Source organism: Eleutherodactylus coqui, chromosome 9 (genome assembly GCF_035609145.1).
Source record: "Eleutherodactylus coqui strain aEleCoq1 chromosome 9, aEleCoq1.hap1, whole genome shotgun sequence".
Taxonomy (NCBI): Eukaryota; Metazoa; Chordata; class Amphibia; order Anura; family Eleutherodactylidae; genus Eleutherodactylus; species Eleutherodactylus coqui.
The window spans coordinates 79,925,562-79,937,540 of record NC_089845.1 but is presented as its reverse complement, the minus strand read 5'-3'; the positions used below and the strand labels follow the sequence as shown (position 1 = coordinate 79,937,540).

General features: G+C 41.3%; 1 protein-coding gene across 2 annotated transcripts in view; it reads right to left on the bottom strand.

Moving 5' to 3' along the window:
* Positions 1–206: 206 nt before the first annotated feature.
* The window catches only part of METTL4 (methyltransferase 4, N6-adenosine), a 111,995-nt gene continuing 100,222 nt past the window's right edge, over positions 207–11,979 (bottom strand). Inside the window, exon 8 of one of the 2 annotated variants that reach the window (XM_066579609.1) lies at positions 207–2,539. In XM_066579609.1, coding sequence (XP_066435706.1) covers positions 2,394–2,539 — 146 coding nt within the window. In that variant the 3' untranslated portion in view covers positions 207–2,393. Of the gene's footprint in view, positions 2,540–7,791; positions 7,945–11,979 lie in introns of those variants that run through there. The other variant, XM_066579610.1, reaches the window with a different exon arrangement.

The following is an 11,979-nucleotide window of genomic DNA, read 5'->3' as shown; positions in this document are numbered from 1 at the left end:
TTGGCCTACAGACCTCTGGCTCAAAGCGTTTACCCACCGCAATGTTTTATCCTTGGCTACTGCACCTGGCCGTGCAGGAGCCGAGGATGAAACATCCCGATTCTCCGCGTGCGGCCGCATAATCCTCTGTATCTGTCATAGGTTCGCCATCACGGACATAGGCAATGAGAAACAGATAAAATTCAACAGATTAGAAACAGACAAAGTACAGAGAAAAAAGTTTTATTTTCAGTTTCATTAAAAATCTCACTGGATCCACAGTTTAGTAACAAATTTACAAGCATAAAAGTATAAAAGACAATAAAACAGAATGGCATGCTGGCATCCGTCAGTACTTTCAGTGGACACGTACCATCCAGCTTGTGGTCAGTTTAAAACCTCATATTAGCAGCTATAGCAGTCTTATGGCTGGCCACAAGAATAATAGCTGCAACACTGGAAGATCATTCACAATTCTCTTTATTGCATCCTGGCTCTTGTATTTTCCCTTTATATTGTCACAAAACCCTTAGGAGACATTTAATACCATTATAATGAACAGTGGGTGGTACATTATCCCCTTTTATGACTGATGAAAACCTTAAACTGCTGTAGGAATTGGCTACTTTAATCACTTTTCCTATTCAGTCCTCTCAGCTTACTAGCATGGTTAAAATGGTAAAAAAACTGTAAAAAGATGAGAATTCTGGTGTGTGGCAAAAATTGAACACAAAACAGAAAATGAGATATAACTGTTATTGCTGACTACTAATTCTTAAGGATACATACAGTAGCGGTAATGCAGCAGAAGCAGTATATTTAGTGACAAGAACTGGAATCGGACCCCGTCAGGACAAAACATGGACAATCTTCCACAAACACAAGCTTTAAGAAAGGTTTCCTTGTTTTGTCCGGACATTATCCAAGCCCGTTATTTCCATTAATGATCCATCTCCTGCTGCATAATAACCATCTAACTGCAGCCTAAAGTAATTTCCTATACCACACACTGCTGAGCTTCATTTTAAAGCATGGGGCTACCAAAATGTATAAGGAACAGGCCACATCGAAAATGCAGTCCATTCTGCGGGCAGCTGGTTAAAGAGCAGCAGAACTGAGGACATCGATATATAGTTTTATGGGGAAACATTCAGTAAAACTTGTATTCTATACATTTACATCCCTGCTCATTCTGAGTCACAGGTCCAGTGGGTGGAGCTATCAGTGACTGACTGCTACAAATATATGTCCAGTCATACACAGCTGTCAATCACTAAAAGGACCGCCTACTGGACCTCTAAGCTCAGAAGGAGTAGCGATCTAAATGAATAAGATACAAATTATACTGAATCTTTCCCAATAAAACTATATATCAATCTGCTCGGCTCCTCCTACTCTATAACTTGCTGCCTGCAGTTTGTGCATATTCAAGCTAACACATTCCCTTTAAAAAAGGACCCGTCAGTTCTTCTGACATTCCGGTTTTAGTAAATACTTATATTTCTGGTACAATAACAATTATTTTCTTCAAACCCAGCATTGTGCGGTTCCTCTGTTAATCCTCCTGGAAATGTATGAATAAATGAACAGCTCAGGAGACACTTCATTGACAAGTGCAATGATTACACCCAGTTGTTAGTCATACTTTTCCTATAGGAATAACATCACAATGCAGAATTCTAAGAAAGGATGCTCCCAAATTATTATTTCATGAGTAATACAAGTATTTAAACAGACATGTCAGGTCCTTTTAATAATAAATGTTTACCCAAGCCAATTCACATGAGGCATGCAATTAAAATTTAGAAACTGTAGTGTATAACGCAATGGCACACACTGGCCTTATGTTATGTGGCAGAGAAGTATAATAGAGATACATAAATATGCCCTACTGACAAGATCATTGTTTTCCTGAGATCTCTTCGCACATAACATGCTGTTCTTTAAACTTGTAAAATGGAATGGAATGTGATAAACTTGTCATTTAATACATCTGGGAAATATATACTATTTTGCAATATTATTCAGATGCCTATATGGACTTGTGTTGTTGGCACAAATCAGCATCCATATTCCCATTCTATTTTTCGGCAGGTTTTTATTTATATTCCCTTATAGGCTAGACAATTAACCTTTATTCTGCCAGGAAATGAGCCTGTGCTGTGGTAAATAAAGGGTTCAAATGCAATTTTCTTTTTCATTTCACAGTAAAGCTATCTGAAGCTAACTAAAGGACAATCTGTTCGTCTGAAGACAACAGCATTCAGGTTGTACATCAAGAGTCATCCATACCACGGATTTCTTATTGCAACATGTTCAACTCTATTTACACAGATCCGTAAGTGGGCTGTTGGTAATAAAACACCGTTTTAACGTATATATAAAATAAATCAGGTAAATCTAATAAAATCAGGTCAGTTTCCAGACTCGGCGGAAACAAAGTAATCCATATGCTGGAATTTAAGAACCTCATTACCCCAGCTGGTCCACCCCGGCTGCAGGTTACGGGCAAACAGCTCCAAGCGTTCCACATCTGGCTTGACAAATTCCTTCAAAACTTCTGTGCAAAAAAAAAAACAACAGAAACATAAAGAAGAAGACAGTGATGAAGAAGAACAAAAATCAATCTTCTTTCAGCGGTTGGGAGATGAAAAAGTGGAGTATTTCATTAAAAAGAAGACAGCAAATTAATTTCAAGGATTTCATCAACAGCCTATGCTATTTATAGGCAGGAAATCATTTGAAATAAGCGCCCTTGAGATTGTGAACAATACAGTCAGAGGCTTCAATAGGTCTGATTTATTGGTTTTCATTTAGAAGCGGGGAATGAGGATTTTACCGCCTACAATGGTGACTTTTCAATTTTTCAATAGAGTCATCATAGTACTCCTGAGCAGTAGGTGACAATGTTTAAAATGCTTCCTGAATGACTGGAACAAAACACTGCTGAAAAAGGACAGAACAATTAGTACATGGCCATGAGGTTAAAATCTAAGGACTAGGACCGTAGCACCGCATCACTTGGTGGGGGATGTTGCATTACGTTGGCCTGCTACAAAGTGTTCATTCTAATTCAAGGGCTTTCTACATAGATGTCCGGGGGCTCTAACACGGGACAGTTGTGCAACCCTGAAATCACTGTATAAGTAGAGGATCAGCGAGCTCTTCCTCCGTCAGGACAGCTGTGTCACAATCTCATCTGCCGGTTGACCTTTCTAATGGAGAGAGATTAGATCAGTGATTCTTAACTACAGGTGAATTGCTGCTTGGAGTCAATGAGCCGTACTGACAATGTTATGTGAAAGGAAATGTGTTATAGCAAAGACACATTTTACTTAATCTTCTTAATACATTTTGCTCCGTGTGGATACATAGTAGCTAACTGCAAGCATGACAGCTTTAACACGTTCATGGCCAGAGATCGAGCAATATACGTGGATATTCTGAGGACTGTAAAGTATAGATACATTTTTCTTCTGGTATAGAATTGAAATACCTACCCTGTTTCCCTGAAAATTAGACATTCCCTGAAAATAAGACATAGCATGATTTTCCAGAATTTTTGAGGATGCAAAATGATTTTTCAGGCTTTTTGAGGATGCTTGAAATATAAGCCCTACTCCAAAATTAAGCCCTGCTAACAGTTAATTAAAAAAGTCAATTTAAATAGTGTCCAGGCAGCTATACATGTAAAAAAGTTAAACCTTTTTGAACAAAAATTAATATAAGACACTGTCTTATTTTCGGGGAAACACGGTATCTGTATTTTTCATTTTCAAAATGTGAAGAGGAAACACATTGTATACCTTATTTTTGTTAGCTTATGATATATGAGCATGTTATATAGAGGTCCCTGAATACAGGCCCTACCAATAATGCACAGTGAACCAACGTGACCGCTGCATTTTAATAAAAAAGAGCCTCCCCCCTTAAAAAGAAAAGGATATTGATAATCTCAGTAGGACTTCGTCATCTCTACTATTAAAGCACAAGGGAGAAGGAAATCGAAAGATCTCATGTGTAAATAGCAATCAGGTGCCTAGTGTCTGAATTAAGACTGCAAGCACATCTGCGCTCTTCATGTACTACTCACTACGATGATGAAATGCATGTCACTGGTAAATACACCTTTAAAACCTTCCTGCTATAGACATATATACCAAATAGAAAAATGTTCTCGTTTGACAAAAAAGAAACAAGAACAAAAATCTATATAAATAATTATAAAAAAATACATTTATATGAATGTGTGCGCTAATCAAAAATAGGCAAGTTCAACTATGCGGAACAGTTAGGGCTCATGTCCACGGGCAAAATAAGAATTAAAATCCGCAGCGGATTTTAACTCTTCTCCTGCCCGCGGATCCGCCCCCCATAGGGATGCATTGACCACCCGCGGGTAGATAAATACCCGCGGATGGTCAATAAAAGTGATTTTAAAAAAAATGGAGCATGAAAAAATCTGGGCCATGCTCCATTTTCGTGCGGGTCTCCCGCGGGGACGGCTCCCGCGGGCTTCTATTGAAGCCTATGGAAGCCGTCCGGATCCGCGGGAGACAAAAATTAGATTTTACTCACACGCTCCGGTTCTTCTCTTCGCCGCGGCGCCATCTTCTCTCAGTCGCGGCTGGATCATTTTGCTTCGGGCCGGCGCATGCGCGGGGCACGTCACCGATGTCATCCTGCACATCCGCCGAGCCGAAGAAAGAAGATCCGGCCGCGACGCAGAGAACATGACGCCGCAGCGAAGAGAAGAAACGGAGCGGGTGGGAGGTGAGTTTATTCTTATTTATTCCTATTTTCAGCGCTCATGTCCGCGGGGCAGGAGGGACCCGCTGCAGATTCTCCATGGAGAATCCGGAGCGGGCCTGATTTTCCCCGTGGACATGAGGCCTTAGGAAAGTCTCCTGATATAGGGCTCTATGAGAGATGTGTCCGCAGACATGGCAAAAATGTATGCTGACCTGATTTTCACACCATACATTACAATGCACATGTCGAAAGCAAATCTCAAATCTCATAAATTGATTTTGCAATGTATTATAATTTCCAGTGACCCAGAAACCAATTTGCTAAAATGCTAAATTATGTTTTCAAGTGCCTGCCAAACACAAGTAGATGTATCCAATGTTCAGATCCCAAGTCGTTCAAACCATTAATTACCATTATAGCTCTTGTAAATGTATGGGGTGACTTTAATGATATCAGGGTCATCCTGTTCTTTGTTAATGTGAGGTTAGACTTTGTACAATGCTGCACTTTGCAAATCAGAGGAGGACTTGCCAAGCAGAGTCATCTGTACAATGTTGTTTGAAAGGGTTTGTCTCCATGGTTACAAAGTTTCCAAACTACAATGCAGCGCAGCCAAAGTGTTATGCGCATGCAAGCGTCAACAGTAACATGGCCTTGTGTTATACAAGAGCACTCTAAGCCGAACAGAAACACAAATGTGAATAATAGAAAGCGCACGCACCGTGCACAGCACATTCTGAAGCCCATGAACTCTGACAATGTGCTACGAACGTTATAGAATAATGATGTATAGGTAGACAAAACGTAAATTTCGCCTTTCCCTGAATGCTAATGCATAGCAGGCCTTAGTTTAAAAAAAGCCATTCTTTTCTAGTTTTTCAAACTTTTCAAACTTCTTCACCTTTTGTGAGTAATGCCAATTACGCAAACAAACCACCAACTCAATGACTAACTCATTAACACTGTGACTCTCCGGACCAGTTTACGCCTCAATGGTAAGATCGTTTTTATTCTCCTGACATGATCTTCTGTTTTCTTATTACTGTAGCAGAGACTAAACTAATCTAAATTATATGCCATAATGACCTCGAAGCAGTGGGTCTTAACTCTGGGACCTGAACCCATCTCCAGATGCACTTGGTAAGGCCGGTCAATTAATAGGGAGTAGTTTGAGGGACAGTTTGAAGAAGAGGTGAATGTTGGAATTTAAAAAAAAAGAAAAAAAAGTTACGTAAAGTTTATTTGAAAAACAAGTCTGGTCCTGGAATATGCATTTATTACATTTTTTTCAAATAAACTTTACTTAACATTTTTTTTCTTAAAGGGGTTGTCCCGCGAAAGCAAGTGGGGTTAAGCACTTCTGTATGGCCATATTAAAGGGGTTGTCTCACGAAAGCAAGTGGGGTTCAGCACTTCTGTATGGCCATATTAATGCACTTTGTAATATACATCGTGCATTAAATATGAGCCATACAGAAGTTATACACTTACCTGCTCCATTGCTAGCGTCCCCGTCACCATGGATCAGTCTAATTTAGCTTTCTTCTGGCGTTTTTGGACGCGCTTGCACTGTGCGGTCTTCTTTCTGGTGAATGGGGCCGCTCGTGTCGGAGAGCTGGTCATCGTAGCTCCGCCCCGTCACGTGCCGATTCCAGCCAATCAGGAGGCTGGAATCGGCAATGGACCGCACAGAGCCCACGGTGCACCATGGGAAAGGACTCGCGGTGCATCGTGGGTGAAGATCCCGGCGGCCATCTTGGTGAAGGAAGAAGTAGGAAGAAGGAAGACGTCGCAGAGCGGGGATTCGGGTAAGTAATATGTTTTTGTTTTTTTTTAACACATCCATTGGGATTGTCCTGCGCCGAACGGGGGGCCTATGGAAAGAAAAAAAAAATGTTTTGGCGCGAGACAACCCCTTTAATGCATTTTGTAATATACATCGTGCATTAAATATTGGCCATACAGAAGTTATATACTTACCCCGTCTGGTGTTGGTGTCCCGTCTCCATGGAGCCAACCAAAGCCTTCTTCTGCCTGGATTAGACGCGCTTGCGCAGTCTGCTTCTTCTGTCCCACTGAAGGGGACGCTTCGGCGTGCTCGCGTCGCACAGGTCTTCTGCGCGGGCACGCCGGAGCGGGACAGAAGAGGGCAGACAGCGCAAGAGCGTCTAATGCAGGCAGAAGGCGGCTTCGGTCGGCGCCATGGACACGGGGACGCCAACACCGGAGGGGGCAAGTATATAACTTCTGTATGGCTCATATTTAATGCACGATGTATATTACAAAGTGCATTAATATGGCCATACAGAAGTGTATAACCCCACTTGCTTTCGCAGGACAACCCCTTTAATGCTTCTTCTTCAACAGTCTCCCGCAGCATCTGACATACTTCTGAATTGACCGAGTATGACTGCATGCAGACTTTCAGAGATCTGTTCTAATTCAGGGCAGGAGATAGACATTTCCAGGGGAAGAATTTGGGATGGTTTCCTTTCTCCTAACCTATATTTAGCACTTAAGAATGGAAAGGAGGATGGAGCATCTAAGCTGGAGCGTGCATGCAGCCTATTCGGCATTGTACTCAGTGAAAGGGCTTTGTCTATTTTTCTGTCTACCTTATAGAAGCTTCCTGATTTTCTTCCAAGACTAATGAGAATCTTGAACCTTAATGGTTGTTCTGACAGGAAATAAATACAAGAAAGGGTCTTTGACTTTGCTCAGTTATCTATTCCTCGTATGTTAGTGCAGATCTGTTCAGGAGACACTGTTATACTGAAAAGCTGTTAAACTTCATCCAGATAGTGAATGAGAAAATCCCCTAAAGAGTTCTCTAGTAATATGTCCCAGTTGAACAAACAATTGATGAGACACGGGAGATGTGCAATGGCCCCAAAGCAGTTTCATGGCTGCAAATACAAAGTCAGGAAATATCTCCTTTGTTACATTCACTCAAATGTATTCTTTTGACTCATCTGCTTATTTTTCAGCATTCTCTGCTACCAGGAAAATATTAAAAGTTTAATTGAAAACAAGAAGTCGAGAAGCACTTAGTTTTTTTTTTTTTCTTTTTACTTTGGGGAAATCCATCACAGTATTAGTGACCTCAGCTGTGAAGAATCCCATTCTGTGGCTTGTCCCATCCGGGCTGTGTATTCTGCACTTCTCTGCTGCCTCCCAGATCACATGATCATAACTCTGACAACGCTCCGTGCCCTGGAATTAATAGGTTAGCTTCATGTCAGCTGTCATTAAAAAAATCCTGTCTTTCCTGCCTGTAGTAACCATCCATACAAAATGAAAGTTGAGCTGTGATTGGTTGTTATGGGCAAGAAAGAGAAATTTTCCTCCTTGGGGAGAGGGTGGTACTTGACTTAGGCCGGTGACCCTGCCTATGGCACTAACCTATATTGCGGATGAACGTGGAAGTTCGCAGCCGGTCAGGCGCAGTACAGTGTTTCTTTTGCTTGTATTTCCCACACTGTTGCTTAGCGGTGACATCAATGGAGGCCATCCGCATGGATTCCGCAGTAAAACGGAGCATGCTACGATTTTTCTTCCACAATTCGTATCCAGCAATTTTAGATTTTTCCTTCATACTCCTGATTGCGGAATCCGCAATATAAATCCGGTCATGTGAGACTGGCCTTAGTTGTATTGTCAAACAGGGATATAAGGCATGTGTTTATTTGCCTCCACATAGAGAGATTTTCATAAACCAAGATTAAATCTATATAATTACATAGATATAACTTTTTTTTATTCTTCTTAGACCTCATTCAGATGGCAGTATTAGAGTCAGTATTTTTCTTAAGTATTTGTAAGCCAAAATCTGGTGCGGACTTTACCAGGATAAAAACTATTGTATAAAGATTTGCACCCCTTCTGTGTATTGTAGACTCTCCTGATTTGGGCTCAATAATACTGAGGCAAAATACTGCTGTCTGAATGAGGCTCTAAATCCAAGCCCAGTACATAGGGATAAAGTAGCAGTCTGTAAGGAATGATGGATAGAGAAAAAATTACATTGGCATGAAACAAATATCAATGAAAAGCCTTCTTTTAACCCTTTCCAATCCAATTTGTTACCTGGTTTTTCTAGGGGGCTTACTCTTTTTCTGCCATTTTACAACTGCGCTATATGCTGGCTAAAGCCAGTACTGCTTGAGGTGACACATTGGATAGGCTCCGACAGCAGAGAGGCTTGCAATATACAGTAAGAGAACCCCGACGGATGTCTTCCAACATCGAAGCTGTACAGCCTTAAATCATAATGTCTTCAGAGGTCAGACAGTGGATTGAAAAGGGTTAAAGGGGCATTTGCTGTACTCGGCTGCTGACACTGAATGGAGCCACAGTGCAGATACAGCTCCATGCAAGCTCTTCCACACCTTTCTTGTGGATAAGTCATAAATGCTCTTTGTTGGATAATCCACTTAAAGGGGCCTTTCCCATATGCCGAGTATTAGCCAAAGCAGCAAAGTTGATTTCCCCCTCTAAAGGGACCACCACATCCCGACATTATGAATGGGCTAGTGATTTCAAGTTGTACTCATTTCCCTGTAACTTACATTGGTCACCACTCAAGCTGAGGCTGAGTTGGTGCACTACAGAAAGTCAATCAAGTACACAAGTATAAAAAGTCAAAACCTCAGCACACACGAATAAAGTAAACATGCCTTTTAAATTAAAATATGCCTTTCTACTAATCTGCTTGTTGTGGCTAATAACTGTGAAAGGTAAATAGGAAGACATATTGTATTTTTCTCTGTGACTGCCTCAGCAGCACTAAAATTGTCAACCTAGTTTTGCTTTTGGCAAACTTACACTATTATATAAGTAATTTTCCAATTATCAAAATGACTACTATTGGATGAGAATAAAACTGGAAATCTCACAGGCCATTGCACTGTACATCAAGCATCCTGGTATACCAAGTCAAAGCAAGTACCGTCACTTTCCAAAAACTTTTGACATGTCATAGAGACACATATACACTTCTATGAGGCCGCCTTCAGCTGCCGAAAGCACCTGAAAACAAGTGAACATAGCACTGCACTGCAGCCCCCTCGTGCTAGTGATCAGCGGGAGTCTCTGCAGCGGGATGGATGCATCCCTACCGCTGATCAATACTTTTGATAGGTCTCCATGACATGTCAAGAGTTTTCTGAAACTGCAGGTACTCTTTAACCATCTAACAGTGTTGCCCAAATGATACTCTGGCTAGGAGAAAAAGACCTTAGACTTTAGCCCAAACACTGTTTGGACAGAGAGGGTGGGGGCTTGCTATTCAAACATCTCTTTCTCCACCTAGAATGGGACTAGAGTCACAGTGTAGGTCTTGTTTGAATGCCAACTGCAGCTGTAGCTCTCTTCTAGGTATCTCACTAAGCAGGTTAAAGTGGAAGCTGCATGTGCTAAACTTGTAGTGGTCACTTCAGCCATTGCAGAACAGAGGGAAGAGAAGAACGGAGAGAAGGAGCCGTCACATTCCTGTCTCTTCTGTAAGACTGCAGATCACCCCAGGGAAGGGAGGACTATGAACTTTTAACTAGGTTTTCACCTCCCGATCCATCATAGCGTATATTTGCCCTTTGATTTTCCCAAATGCGGGTCTTTTTTCCCCCAGAAAAGGAGTGATTAGTTGAGCAGTTGCTCATCTAAACAATGTTCTGTGTCTAATTAGACTGTTTATTGACCTACAACCCAATTGTTTAACCCCTGTTTTCTATTACACAATGGTTCATTAGTGAAAAAATAAAAAAATAAATAAGACTCCACATAATTCTGATCTTTGCATCCATTTGTCCCGTACTATAAAACTGAAGGGAAACACCATAAAAGAAAAAAATAAATAAATAAAAACACCAGAATAGTTTTCTCATTCATCTTGCATCCCAAAAACAGAAATAAAAAGTAAATCAAAACTTCATATTTACTCCAAAATGATACCAGCAAAACACAAGCCCTCATACAGCTTCGTAAGCAAAAAAAGTAAAAATGCTATGAGCCTTGGAATGCAACAACAGGGCTCCAGTTGTGAATCCACTGTGCTAACCAACCAAGCCTGGCTTTTAGACCAGACCTGGTATGGCTGGCAGCTGACCACAGTGGTCAGAGGTAAGAAAGAGGGAAAATTCAGATGGGTAACTTGCCTTCAGCTAAGCAGGAAGATGGGAAGACCCCTGCCTATAAGCAGAGCGCTCGTCCTAATAAGAATGGCCTGTGCTGTAACTCCAGGGCTGACTATCCCTGACAAGAGACAGGGACAGTTTACACAAAGCACAGAACAGACTACCACAGAAACAGTAACGATACAGATACTGGGCAGAAATGGACAGAAGCACATAGGCTAAAGCATAAGGCAAAAACATACAAAATAAACAGATACTGGTTCCAAAGACAGAACAGTCCCTAAGATAGATGACCTAGATGTGCTGGGTGTCTGAAACAAACACACATCAATTCTGAGGCAAAGAGGGAGGGTCTGTAGTTCACCTAAATAGGAGAGTAATTGCTATTTAAACTGCAGCTGGGCTGTGAGCACTGAGAGCGGTTAATTCCTGCATTGCTGGTAGAAAATAGAAGAGTACATTTAAACAGAAGAAGCAAAGCAATGCCCGCATCTGCCTGGAATAGCAGGAGGGCGGCAGGCACAGGTAGCAGACCTAACAATATGTACCCAAAATGGATCCTATAAAAACTACAACTTGTTCTGCACAATATAAGGTTTCACACAACTACAATGAATTAAAGTTGATAAAAAGCTGTGACTGCTGAAACACGGAGATAGAAAAATGTTAATGCCTCTTAAAGGGGTTTACCAGAACACACTTTTAAGAATGGGAACCTCTTGCTTCACTCTTCTCATCACTATGTGCTTGCTGCACCCACTCACAGTGATGTCAGATTGAATGGAGCAGCAGCTGAGCATGCGTGGTCACCGCAATAGGACTGCCAATTCCAGCAGTTCCATTGAAAATGAGTAGCACAGAAACACACGTGTGTCCACCACTCCATTCAATCTCCTCTTCGCTGTAAGCCCCCCGTGAGAAGGAGAGAGAGCACAGGACCCTTGTTCTCCATATTGGTGTTGTCTCAGCAGTGAGACCCCCGCCAATCACACTTTTATCACCTATTCTATGAAGGGGTGAGAAGTGTATTTTGGTAAACTCCTTTAAGGATAATACGGTATGAGTTACATCACTAATGCATTTAGATGTAACAATTATCGTTCAAAAAAAACCTTAG